Source organism: Prunus mume, linkage group LG8 (assembly GCF_029339155.1).
Source record: "Prunus mume cultivar Tortuosa linkage group LG8, ASM2933915v1, whole genome shotgun sequence".
NCBI lineage: Eukaryota > Viridiplantae > Streptophyta > Magnoliopsida > Rosales > Rosaceae > Prunus > Prunus mume.
The window spans coordinates 11,636,459-11,650,010 of NC_142705.1; the positions used below are offsets into that span (position 1 = coordinate 11,636,459).

The window sequence follows — 13,552 nt, forward strand, 5'->3', positions numbered from 1 at the left end:
GGAATGGGAAATTATTTGCTTTCCCATGAATGGGGTAAGTAATCTAATGGCAAGACATTAGAGAGAGGAGGAAATCGGAACAAGGAACAGAAGTTGACAAAGCTCTTAAAATGCTTATGAGAATAGAAGAATAAAATTTAAAGAACTAAGGAAAAGGTTTGGACTAAACAAAATGTACATTAATTTTTTTCATTTCTACCGGCATAAAGAGGAGGAGAGGCCTGTTTAGCGCATAAATTTAACTCAAACTAATTTGGTTCACATTTCTCTTTGAAATAGACTCCAGTCACAAGATTCTAACAGAAATGTATAATGTTCAACTCAAAGGAAGCTTAATACGATCCAGTTACAAACGAAAATATTTAATCAATAGCTAGCAGACAGGTTTTCACCTCAACCCCTTCTATGTATAGGGGTGCACACATGCATGTCCGTGTGTAAAGAGAGTAAGCGCTTAAAAACAAACATGAGAAGGAATAAGCTTTCCTGGATTCATAGTATTGTTCGGATCTAATGCTGCTTTTATTCTTTTCATTGTCTTCAAAGCCTCCATCCCCAATTCTTGTTCCAGATACTGAAAGTGAAAAAGAGAATCGCATTAGAATAAAGAATATACTCAGTCTTCAAGCTAAGTCCATTATTGTAATGGTCCCAACCATCTAGTTTATTTATAATTTTTGCTCTATACCAACTATCCCTTTCAATGTATGCCCGGGACATTAGCCAGAAACGGCAGTTTCAAAGCATATGACCATACCTATTTAACATTAAATCGCTAGCAAGTCCACATATAAATTAAGTACCTTCATTTTTCCTGTACCAACGCCATGTTCACCCGTACATGTTCCTGCTCAGTTGTCAAATACCAACTTTTAGCACCATAACTAGTCAACCATTGTGTTTTAATAATATTTGGCCAGTGGAAAACGTAAAAGAATTAACTGACTTGGGATATGTATTGGTGACTACATGTAGATATAATAGATTAACAAACTTCACATGTATAGATACCAAGAAAGAGAATCCAAAAAAGATATTTTAATAATAGCCATTTCCATAGCACCTCGATAATTCATTGACTCGGAGAATAGAAAAATTCTAAAGTGGGCCCCAGAATAGTTTGTACCTTCCATTGACAAGGCAGTATGGACCATAATATGGTTCAGTCTCTGTGCTTCTCGTCGATGTTCTTCATTGTAAGGGTCAAAAAGAATCAGTGTGTGGAAATTCCCGTCACCAGCATGAGCAATAACTGTGCTGTGGTTAGGAAAAAACAATAAAAGGCACTACAACAGTCAGTCCATTTAATAGTCCAGGCTATCGGTAACAAAAATATATTTAATCATAACTTCTCTCCTGAATAATATGGGAATACAGTCATTTGACTATACATTACCAAATCAGTTCTGATGCATCCAGCTCTTGTTTGGACCTTGATATCAATTCTGCAAGGCACGATAGAGGAACACATACATCCTGCACATAGTGAAAAATAAAACATAAAAAAGAGCACCTTTGAGAATCTAAGGAAACCAAAAATGTGATTTTAACAACCCATAAACTATTTCTTTGTATTTAATAATTCCATGTATGCAACTGAGGAGAATTAGGAAGCATAGGAAACCGTTGAAACTTTTTAGGAACTTCAAATGAAAAACTTATAAGTTATAAGTTAATTTTCAAAAGATCCACCAGGTTACCTGAAAGGATGAAAGAAAGGTAAGAAAAGAAAATGAAGCGAGATTCTTAGAAATCCTTCCCCTTTCACACGCAATACATTCTTTTCTTCTCTACTATGCTCTTACTGAGCCAACAAGAAAAAATGCTTTAAGAGATGGCAGCATATAAAACATGTACAAAGGAAAGAATTAAATTAATAGAACAAAAGAAAAAGGGAAAGCACAGGAATATACGCCATGTCAACCATAAGCACATGCAGGATTCACTGATTGCTCTCAGAAGCATGTTCTGAGAGCAATTTTGGAACTCATTTAAAATGTTTGGCAACTTTATACGCAGCGATAAACAAATGCACATAAAAGTCCAGAACTATAATCAAATATACCGATATTAACTGACCGTAATCATTGCCTCGAAATTAGGCTCCATTGCGAAACATGCCCAGAGTGCCTCCTTCCTCATCTGCATGTAAGAAAAGATTTAAATATAGAGTATGACAACAAGGACTAGTCGGATTGATAGATCCAAACAATTTGAAGTATAATATCAAAACAATTTGAAAACGGGCTGCAATTAACCTGTAAGTTTGGACAATAGGTGCACCCTGGAACATAATTCTATCAATAGAAATGAATATGCAGCCATATATTTTATTCAGTGAAAATATCAAAAAGTGAGGACAAGAATCTACAAGCCAAAGCGCGGCATATGACAAATTAATTGATTTTTTATTTGCACTTGCCCCAATTTTGAAAGCCAATAAGTGATAAAGTAATAAATAAAATCAAAAGTGTGATTTTTTTCGTTGAGTATAGCTGAAACAAAAGAAATTGTAAGTCCCATAAATAAGGAGCACACATACAAAGAGAGATTTAACAACCACAAACCCACAGCGGACACAAGAAAATAATTCCATTTATTTGTTGTACACCAATCAAATATTCAAAACCTTCCAGAGTTCCCTTTTAGTTTCAGGATCTTCTGCAAAAACAAAGTCTGACCCATTGTGTTCGGAAGCAATCTTCTGAACTATAAGGGTTTGTTCACGGGAATATGCCTCTGAAAAACAGAAAGAAAAGAAATCGTGAATCACTAGAAGTAGAGAAGGCATCTTAATAACTTTTTTTGTAAAATGAAATGTCAATGTTGACTTGATGGGAAGAGGGGCAGGGGTTCAACAAAATAAAGCCTGTGGTCACAATGAAAATACTATTTCTTGGTTCCTTTCTGAGCATGCTAATCTAGCTCTTCTAGTGCAATTGATCGTAGATATTTGGCATCCACTTGCACTCGTATTCTCTCTTGTTTCGCTCTTTTTTCATTTTCCTTCCCCATATTTTTTCCCGAGGAAACTGGTACAGCCTGGGCCAATTAAAGAATCACCAGTTGATCCAAGAGGCAATAACAGACCTTTACCTACTAACATAATCAACTGCTTTTTCCAATGCCTATACAAACTAGAGCATGAACTGCCGGATTCCTCCTTAATGTTCACTGTGTGTCAAATCACTGTGTGTCAAATCATTTGTAGATACGAATTAGTTTTTTGATACCAGGTGCAGTTAGCTCAATTGTAGAAATGTTCTCCTTTTAGAAATATATTTAGCCAAAAATAAATAAAAACAATACATGACAGCCAAGACTGAAAAAGAAGAGACCCTATTTCACCTGTGCCTATAAATTCGAACATTAAAGTCGGAGTTTCAGGCAAATTCTTCCCATTAGCAATGTTGATGGCCCTCACTTGAACCTCATCCAGTAGTTCAACCCTTGACACCTAATGATTATGAAGAGGAAATCTATGAAGAATTTAAAATGTGAATGCATATATGTAAGCAGCTAAAGCTCTACCTGTATTCCAGACAGCATAGTAGCAATAGCAACATCTGCAGCATCCTTAACTGTAGGAAAATTACACATAGCAACCTGCAAATTTCTGTCACAATTAATAATGGAATGCTATATAAAAGTACCTTCAGACATAATTGTAAGTGAGGATAATGTAACTGCAAGAATTAATCAACTGAGACGAAAATTTCTCGTGGAAGAAAGAAATCATAATATTAACGAATATCATAGGAGAGGTCCAAAGAGAGGTCGCAATTTTTAAGATAAATGAAGTTTTTAGATATAATAGAAGACCTATCAGCATACCACTGAATATTGCGGAATTTTTTGAAGCCGTAAAGTGACTTCTGTTATTACCCCAAGAGTTCCTTCACTTCCAATGACCAGGCGGGTCAAATCATACCTATGACATGCAAATTTTATAAAGCTCACAACATGACTGAGTTTCAAGAATCTCCTAGCAGATAAACAACGTATTTTTTTATAAAAATAAAAAATAAAACGAACCCTGCAGCACTCTTTCGAGCACGAGATGCAGTCTTAACAACATCTCCATTTGCAAGAACTACCTGGAAGATAAACAACATAAGAAATACAGAATAACACATGTGATCCAAGCCGTTTGTTCATTGTCCAGTAGCTTTAATGAAAGGAGAGAATGCCGATCATCTGTTTGTTCATTGTTAATGTTGTGGTATTTATTATTCAAGGAGGCTGGGTGATTCCAGAAGGGTGTTATTCACTGCTTTGTGAAAATATTGCTGCTCTTCGTAAAGGAAAGAAGGCTAAAGTGTGGTTGGGTTGCTGCAGGATGGTTCTTTTGTGGGTAGTATAGATGGAGATGAATAGAAGGATTTTTCACAGTAGTACGGGGTAGGGTAGAAGAGCTTTTGGAGAGGATGAGATTTTTGTCTTCACTTTGGGCTTCTGCTTCATCAGAGTTCAAGGACCTTTCACTCTCTTCTATTCTGCTAGACTGGAAGATATCTATTGGAAAACTCCTCTGTTATATTTTCGTTTGGGATTCTTCACTCTTTTTTATACTAGATTGGAAGGAAGCTTTTCCTTAGTTTCTTTATTGTAATCAGTTGTATTTTGTTTGTTGGCGGACTCCTTGTTCACTTTCTTGTACCCTTTTAATTTTTTTAACTGTTTCTTCTATAAAAAATAAAAAATAAAAAGTGTTCAAAGCATTAGTAAAAATAAGTAACATACCTTGAGACTGATGACATTATCACGCATGGTTCCATACCTACATTCTAAAAACCAAATCATTAAAATGAAAAGTAAACCAGACCCAATAAGCCAAAATTTACATGCTAAGACCTCAAACATATCCGCCCAAACATAAGATTAAAGAAAAGAAATATAACTACCACAGGAATCAGTAGCTTGAACATTAAGTCAGAGGGGGAGAGAGAGAGGCCCAGGGAACATAAAAGAGGTCCTAAATAAAGTGGACAGCAGGGCAGCTAATGTTTGGAGGAGACATGTGACAAAATCTACCATTCATCTTCAAAATTTACCAGATCTCATTGATGTTATTATGAGTTTCTTGTAAAACACGTATTTATGCCTAAGTAATGATAAAGGATATCACACGACACATATCAAGAAGAACGGGTAGAGCTAGGGTGACGGCATCATATATGCTTAAACCAATAACTTCCATAAGACACTTAATTAGGTGCTAATTTAAAGAGTTTCTTTATATAAACGGTTAAAGCTCAGTCAAAGGCCTTGTATATTAGCACTGAAAAATGCATTTATTCAATTAAGTTTAATTAACCAGTAAATAAACAGAAAGCAATCTCACATGTGATGAGTCAAAAGATATTGAGTGGATCCCAAAATTAAAAGCTAAAAGAGCAGAATAACTACCTAACAGCTAAGGATCCGGAGCAACGTGTAGCACACATTCCTCCAATTGTTGCACCAGGCCCTGCTAGTCAACAATGGTGAAATACATGAAAATGGAAATAGCACAATTTACTTAAGAGAAAGAGAAAGGACACCTTACGGAGGAATGAAATACATCAAGACATAATCTTTACCTTAAAAAACATCAAACATAGTATAGTACTTAGTTACTTAAGGAGTTTCTCCTCAAATTTCATGCATATAACTCAAATGGTTATATGGAAACACCAAAAAGTAGCACTTTTAAACAAAAGCTTTCAAGCTCATTGAAAATACATATTAAACTTGAATGAGGAAACTGATGATAACACATACCTTGATGATGGAAACAAAACAATGTTCCAGGTAAGGTTTTTTGGTTAGCTCAAATGTCAAGTAAACACCACTATATTGTAATTATTTGACTTGGTTCCAACTTGACCTTAGAAAGAGAAGGTACTAGGGTCAACTTATTAGTAGGTTGCTCATTTAAAGCAAATTTAAACTGTGTATATAACCAAATCATAGAGATAACAACCACCAAATACCTGCACATTAAGAACCAAATAATGCTTTAACACATGCATTGCATTCATACAGCTTCTGATGCCATGTTTTATACATAATGCACCACTAGAATGCATTTGAAAAGAAAAAAAAATTCTTCAAACAGTGTATCAAATAAACTTGATAAACAATTAATACATCCAGTGGATAGATTACAGTGTTTGATATGACCAATAACCATTACCCAAAAAGAAAAAACTAACTAACCTGGATCCAGGGGAAAGAATAGACCATAAGGCTCCAGGTATTCATTAAGCTCCATCCATCCAACCCCAGGCTCAACAACCACATCCATGTCCTCAACATGTAATGCTTTAACACGCTAAAATTTGAAAATTTTGAGGAATATAAGCATGACAGTAGAAAAGAAAATTGCCCGCAGAGGGATATGAATTAGACACATTCATAGTTTCATTTAAGCCATTCTATAAACTCCGCTGCTAATCAAAATATTAGAAGGAAATAGGTGAAGCATGTTACACAGACAGTATTGATTCCAGATCTGTATAGGTTCAAAACTGAAGAAAACTTGGAACTTTATTAGGATCACGCACTGAAGCAACAAGTTGAGAGATTTAAAGGTTAATCATTTTACAATCTTGCTAGTTGCATACTGAATCTCAAGTTACAAAAGGCAGTTACTATTATGAGCCTTACTTATTGCGAAAAATCAGGACTGACAGTAGACCAGAATTGGCAGGTGAAGAATATTTTAATTGTGAAAAATAAAAGTTCTAATACTAAATCACACTCGGTGCATATACATACATTCATTAATGACATGTCTATGCAAACACCTCCATTGGGAGACAAGGTGTGACCCTCAATTGATGTGGCTCCACCATATGGTACAATGGGAACCTGATTTACATATAAAAGCAAAAGCAGTTAGTACTTTTTAAGGTAAATTTAATTGTCCAACACCAGTGAAATTCTTCACGTATTGTTTTCAATCACAAAGTTCATGTGTGAATTATATTCACTACATTATTGGGTTCACAATCCCAAGAGAAAAGTGAAATTTTAAAAATTCAAAAGCACAACAAGTAACACGGATTAAAAGAAAACAAAGAGGGTTGAAAATCATAAAATTTATGAAGGAAGGAGAATTTCAGACCTTATGCTTGTCACATGACTTGACTATCTTAGAAACTTGCTCTTCAGACCTGAAAATTATGAATCATCTGTGGTGAAGATTGGAATTACATACATAATAATATTTAGACGGCATATTTTCCTGTGAAAACTATCATCACATGTTGAAGAGTCTTCATTCTTAAGTTGACAGAACCACCAAGGGAAAACAAAAGAAGCATAAAGGAAAATCTTTATGGCATTGAAGTGGAGGTGAAGCATGACTCTCACCTGGGGAAAACAACCACGTCAGGAATATTAACTGCTTTGTGAAAGCTGTTCTGTGGTTTTCCATGGTTATACCTCTCCTCATAATCCAGTGTCATATTATCCTACAACCAGATACCATTATCAATATTATCATAAACCCATCTAAAAAAAAACAGCAGGGGTTTTCAAACTGAAGAAAGAAAACAATGAATTGAGCAAATTGCCAAATTGGGTAAATGCAATACTTGACAAATAGCCTTCAATTCATCTATAAGCTCTCGTGGGACTTCCTTGTGCGAGCCTTTAACCACAAACTCGGCGCTATTGGACCAAAAATACAGAGTCTTTAAATAAATATTTAAACAAAATAACACAAATGTGATTGAAATGAAAGAAAGTTACCGAGAATTGACACTGGAAGCTTCACAGAGTGATGGGTCTGATTGGGGATGGAGGGCAAGTGATCCAGCTGCGACTGCGAGAGCGATTGGAAGCAGCGAGCTCGACCAGAATGAAAATGGGTTTTTTGTGCTCTCAGAGTTTGTGGTTGTTTGAGTTCTGACAAGCTTGCGGGACACTGAGGTTCGTAGAGCCAAAGAGTTGAAGAAGCACTTTGAGGAACAGCGTAGGCGAGAGAACCACGACGACATTGCCATGGTGGATGTTAGAGAGAGAGAGAGAGAGAGAGAGAGAGAGAGAATGGACGGTGTATGAGTGCTTGATCAAATGCTTGGTTTCGACCAAAAGGAAAAAAAAGATCAAATGCTTGGTCTTGGTGATTACTTTATATGAATTTGATAGAACACACGAACTGGACTTCGTTTTGCCTGACCACTGAGCTCAATGAAGATGTCAAAACACTTGGATTTTAGCATGGTGGGAGGGCCACTAACAGTAACATTTTATTATAAAAGTGACAAATGAATCCAATCACTGTGACAAATGAATGTCTAATTACTCTATTATTTTATTACAACAGCAGCATTTGGATTTTAGCATGGTAGCTTTTAACATTTTACTTTATTTCTTTTTCAAACAGTCTCCTTAAAATTGAGAGAAATTATTGTATGATATTTGAGTATCAACACATGATGATATAATTTGGTCTTAAAATATAGGTGAAAGAAAGGGTTAATAATTTTTACTTCTAAAGTATAATATATTCACTTATATTATAACACATAAAATTCTTTAAAATATATATTTTTCTTCGTTTATAAGTAAATAATGTATTTATTAACACACTCATCAGTAATGGAAGTCAGAAAGTGCATATAAATTATGATAATAACAATAATATCCATTTTATCAGAAAGTGCATATTTATTAACACACTCATCGGTTCAATGTTAGTTTCTTATTCTTGGGATGTTTTGCTTTTAAATGATCATAATAATAATAATAATAATAATAATATCCATTGTGTAATATGTGATTGAGATTTTGATGCCTTTTTTTTTTCCACCTTTCTGTTTACATGTTGCATATAAATTTTGCTTTCTTTGAAATTACATAGTAAAACTTTACCCAAAAGAAGAAAAAAGAAGTTCTGGAATGTCTCCTCCATTTAAGCAGAAACCAAGCCGATGTAATGTAAGTGTAACCTAATGAAAATATCCACCATTCGACAAAATCTAAAATCTAATTTCCTCTTCAAAGCATACAATGTAGTGCTCTTTTCTTTCTTTGCTTACACAAATTCGAAGGTCTGTGCTCACATATCACTTCAGTTAAGGCTCACGGGCCAAACAATTTTTATTTGAAAGACTTGAAAGACTTGAAAGACAAGTCATGTATGCTAAGAAGATCTAATTTTCCTAACATGTCAATGAATAAACTAAGAAGGATGATCTTTCTAAACCGATGCATTTTGCAGCTTCCACAGCTTTATTGGGTAAGATAGGAGCTCCCGTTGATCGATCAATACACTGCATATTTGGCTTGTAAATCCCAAAACTCCTTACTTTGCTTCAGAATCTCTGCACGTTCTGCAGTATACCTCTCTTTCCAGTAGTCTTTGCACCTGTGAAAGGTTTTCGTAGGAGTCAAAATTTGTTGACCTTTCTCATATTAACTTTAGAACAATGGAGGTTTCAGTTTATTCACCTTATTTTCAGGAGCAGATCTAGTTCCAACATGTGCACTGATTTAGCATACACTCCGGCCTGCATCAGATGAGAATAGGAACTTAAGATCAAACAGTTCAAGATATGAAACTTCAAAAAAAAATTTATTTTATTTTAATCAATGAGATAATGAAGCTTACAAAATGAGAAAACTCGAGTTAAAGAAAGATCAAACATCAAAATCAAGTCAGAAAATCATATGTCTGATGCACAGCAAGAGAACGTTATCTGATAGATCGTAGTTTAAAATAGTTTCATTGTGCATATATTTCCAAGGGCTAGATTCTGCTAATGATAGATGAGAAATAGAAGGACATAGTTCTCACTCAAATGCAAAGTTGGAAGATACATTTGGATAGAACTTCAATAATTTTAGCATTTCCGTTATAAATCCTGCTATTAAACCTTGCACCCTTTAACTAAAGATATACTTGTGGAGAATGTTATGAATATGTTTGTATAGTTTAAAAGTATATATATATTAACAAAGAAAAGGGGGCTTGGATTATCACCAACCTCTCTGCATATTGGGCACTTTGCATCCAGGGCTGCAGATTTAGGGCCTTGGAAGATAAACACAGAAGCAGCTGAGCAAGCACAAGACTTGCAGAAAAGGTGGCCGCAGCTCAAAGCATATGGATTGAAAACAGTTTCCTGTGAGATCAAATACACATCAGAACACCTATGTACAAATGCCAACTTTTTATCCTTCAGAATGCAACTGAAAGTAAGACCTTACCAAGCATACGGCACAAGTCAGATCATATTCCATCTTCAAGGAGTCAGGAAGCATCAATGTCATTATAGGTGATGTCGCATCAAGATCACAAGAGAAGTGACCAGAAAGCTCATTGAGGCCTTCACCATCTGATCCATGAAGATTCAAAGAAAAAGCACCCAATTCTATAAGCCAAGGTGATTGCAAAAGCTCGATATGTTCAGCCCGCATCTTAGATTTGAAAATCTTGCCATTTTCAGAGCTATGTACCTGTAGTAGAAGATTAAAACAAAGAAAGTCATTGTTAGATACAGAGCAGTATCAACCAAGTTAGAGAGAATAAATATTGACCAGTCTGGTGCATACTTTATCATATTTCTTAAGGATTTTTCTGATAGCAATTGCGTTCATTGTAACATATTCTATCAGCATCCGCCCCTTTTCTACCATGGCTTGCTGATCATTCATAAAACATTGACGCAACCTCAGTAAGTATCTCTGCATTCCAGTAGCAACATGGAGATGGAGGAGATGTCTGACTCTCAAACTGAAGCATAGAGCTATGTCTGAAACTTCCTTCATTAACTCTGTGAAGAATGCCTGATCACACGCTGCGACATAGAAAATTGAGATTAGATAACACTACGAGCTTTACTCATTAGTAAGCAACAATACTAATAGGCCTTCCATGTTTTGAATGAACATATACTCTTGAATGCTTATTTTTTAAGACAAGAACACCGATAACAAATAAGTCTTACAAAATAGGCCTCAAACTTCTAAGCTTACATTAATTGTCACTATAAAAGGGATCCAAAATTTTGAATTTTGAAAACTTAAATGACCACCAAATGGTAACGGTCATTATTTTGAAGTGGGACTATGAGAAGCATTGATTAGAAATGCTATACACGTAAACTCATTCTATAGAAACATCTTTTAAGGAATAAGAAAATGAAGTAGGAAAGGATAATCAGGGCAAGATCGCACATTCTTTAAAAAATCAAATCTTGTAAGCGCGATCGCACACATACACTTGTACAACAACATAACTATGGTCAAACAAAAGTTCAAAAAGGGGCCAAAGCACAAAACCAGCATGGTTTAAGCCTATGATTTCTTTAAAAACTCTGAGCAGAATGTAGCTACCTGAACTAAGCAATTGGGTAAATCTCAACCTCAGTCTTTAAACCCTGCAACCTTGATGATGACAAAAATCAAACACAGGTTTCCAACAGTTGTTAAACACACTCAAATAGTTGTTTTCCTACCAGGTAACATAGTATCTGTGATCCTATTGCTCATTGAAAATTGCACACCCCACAAATCCAATTGAACCACAGAAAAACAATTAAAAAAATCATTCACATTATCATATTGTATCACCAACATTGGGTTAATAAGCTTCATTCAAACAGAACTAAAAACAAACACAAAAAGTGCAAAAACAAAATAGATGGGAAATCAATTCTTACCAGGGCAAGATTGACATTGACACAACTGTTTATTTTGATCAGCAGCACCTTCTTGTTGATCAGCGGTTGAAGCTTCTTGCAATGTCTTACAACTCTGACAAGTCTTGAGGACTTTCTTCAGCCGCTTATACTCGACATGCGAGCACTTCTCCGAGAATCGTACTTCTTCCTTATGCAGAAACTCCGTATAAGTATCTCCGAATTTCATATTTCCCCAGTCGAAAATTAACCTAAATTAGTCCGGCTTCTTATACCCTAAAATTGGCTGAAATAGTCGGAAAAATAAACAAATAAATAAAAATTGAAGCTTTTTTGAGTGAGAAGAGAATAAAGGAGGAGATGGAAGAATGTTCTCGGAGTGTCTGAGCTCGCAATTGCAATGCTCAACACACTCTTTGCATTTTTCTGTTGTTTTCCTTTCTTCTTCTCGATTTTCTGGGGAAACAAACGGGAGGGGTGTTAAGAAAAAGGAAATCTGAGTGGTGGCCACTTGTTTCCAGACGAAGTACACGGAAGTGGAAGATCGTTTTTAAACGGCGAAGTCCCCGCGCTTTTTTCGGGGGGTTTTGAAGAAAAAAACCAAAAGGGACATATGGTATATACGTCAGCGCCAGCACAACACTAAATACGGCCGTAAGACAAACGGCTGTTGTGAAATACGTGTAGAAAAGGGAGCCTGTTGGCGTCCAGCTGCTAGTTTGACCATTTGACCAACAAAATTATAGGCTTTCTAGCTGTTACTTGACTAGAAAAGTTACTTGCTTAAAATACATGTGACGGTTTAGGCCCCATTTGGTTTATGAAATAAATTTGAAGGAAAATTATTTTTCATGTTATTTCTTAAAGAATGGGAAATGGAAGATTCATTTCTCACATTTGATAATACTGGGAAAGTAATCGAGAGATATCATTTTATTTCTTTTCCTATGTTTGTTTTGAGTAGGAATGGAAAACAAAGTTTGTATAAATTTTCAATTATACCCATATTAAATCAAATAAAAAAAGAATGTGTTTAATGATTTATTGTAATTCTAAATTGTTAATGGGGACAAAATTGTCATGAAAAATATTTATTTAATATTGGCTCATTTTCCCAAACTTTCCCATGATTAGGGAAAACAAAACCGAAGTTGGGAGAATGGCTTCACTTTCCCCCTTACTTTCTCATGGGCTAAGAAACGATTTCATATGCCTAGACTTACCAAACATGGGAAAGCAATTGATTTCCTATATCCAAGTCTCATTTCCCATGAACCAAACAGGTTAGGATTTAGGGTTTAAGGCAATACTATTAACAGTACTAAAATGAATTGTTATATATAATTCAACGCGTGATTTGGTTGTTTGAAAATAAAATGTAATTTTATTCATTTAAATAATAATTATTTTATAATTATTTTTAGGGGATTTTGAAAAACTTTGTTGCAACGTGGAGGAAGGCATCACCTCATTCCCATTCATTCCCCTTTCCCTCAAGTCTTCAAATCAAATGAAGATTTGCTTTAAATGATAAGATGAAGTGTAAGTCTAGGGAGATGAATCACTTAAGCTAGGGTTATGAGCGAGGTCTAAAATATCGATGATTTCGAAAATATTGGTGGTCTAAAAATATTGAAATTTCAATGGAAAAAAAATTGAATAATAATTATGGAAATTGTAACAAAAATTTGAAATTTTTTATTGAAACTTTGGATGATGTTTATTTAGTTAATTATCTATTACTTTATCACAAAAAATTGGAAGGAAATGCATTGCATGATGAGTTTAATCGATTTAAGTTGATTATATAAACAAACACTGCGAGTGTAGAAAATATGCAGCAATTAATGAAAGAAGATTGAACACACTATAATTATTATTTATAATGATTTACTACAATATTTTATACTTTATAC

General features: G+C 34.9%; 2 protein-coding genes across 3 annotated transcripts; both read right to left on the reverse strand.

Moving 5' to 3' along the window:
* Nucleotides 1-237: 237 nt before the first annotated feature.
* LOC103339581 (D-lactate dehydrogenase [cytochrome], mitochondrial-like) lies at nt 238-8,214 on the reverse strand. Of its 2 annotated transcripts, XM_008242902.3 has the most exons (18): nt 7,741-8,214; nt 7,584-7,659; nt 7,360-7,460; nt 7,112-7,160; nt 6,763-6,855; nt 6,202-6,316; nt 5,410-5,470; nt 4,744-4,780; nt 4,036-4,097; nt 3,835-3,931; nt 3,532-3,606; nt 3,349-3,457; nt 2,630-2,739; nt 2,080-2,142; nt 1,397-1,476; nt 1,127-1,257; nt 804-847; nt 238-574 (listed from the first exon to the last, which is right to left on the reverse strand). In XM_008242902.3, the coding sequence occupies exons 1-18, from the start codon at nt 7,992-7,994 to the stop codon at nt 455-457; spliced, it is 1,677 nt and encodes a 558-aa protein (XP_008241124.1). In that variant the 5' UTR covers nt 7,995-8,214; the 3' UTR covers nt 238-454. The 2 variants fall into 2 exon arrangements, with proteins under 2 accessions (XP_008241124.1, XP_088898765.1); XM_089042639.1 differs by lacking the exon at nt 6,763-6,855 and having other exon boundaries at nt 7,741-8,211.
* A 747-nt stretch (nt 8,215-8,961) lies between these two features.
* Nucleotides 8,962-12,227, reverse strand: LOC103339582 (SPX (SYG1/Pho81/XPR1) domain-containing protein / zinc finger (C3HC4-type RING finger) protein-like protein). The gene is made up of 6 exons (XM_008242903.3): nt 11,658-12,227; nt 10,549-10,793; nt 10,204-10,452; nt 9,981-10,118; nt 9,445-9,503; nt 8,962-9,361 (listed from the first exon to the last, which is right to left on the reverse strand). Exons 1-6 carry the CDS (start codon nt 11,863-11,865, stop codon nt 9,259-9,261), a joined length of 1,002 nt encoding a protein of 333 aa, XP_008241125.1. The 5' UTR covers nt 11,866-12,227; the 3' UTR covers nt 8,962-9,258.
* Nucleotides 12,228-13,552: the final 1,325 nt, after the last annotated feature.

Coding starts and splice junctions, on each gene's coding strand:
- LOC103339581 (XM_008242902.3), bottom strand. CDS start 7,994: ATGGCAATGTCGTCGTGGTTCTCTCGCCTACGCTGTTCCTCAAAGTGC. Junction 4,781..5,409: donor TCCGGATCCTTAGCTGTTAG/GTAGTTATTCTG, acceptor TTTAGAATGTAG/GTATGGAACCATGCGTGATA. Junction 848..1,126: donor TACTGCCTTGTCAATGGAAG/GTACAAACTATT, acceptor ACAACTGAGCAG/GAACATGTACGGGTGAACAT.
- LOC103339582 (XM_008242903.3), bottom strand. CDS start 11,865: ATGAAATTCGGAGATACTTATACGGAGTTTCTGCATAAGGAAGAAGTA. Junction 10,119..10,203: donor TGACTTGTGCCGTATGCTTG/GTAAGGTCTTAC, acceptor TTGATCTCACAG/GAAACTGTTTTCAATCCATA. Junction 9,504..9,980: donor AGTGCCCAATATGCAGAGAG/GTTGGTGATAAT, acceptor CATCTGATGCAG/GCCGGAGTGTATGCTAAATC.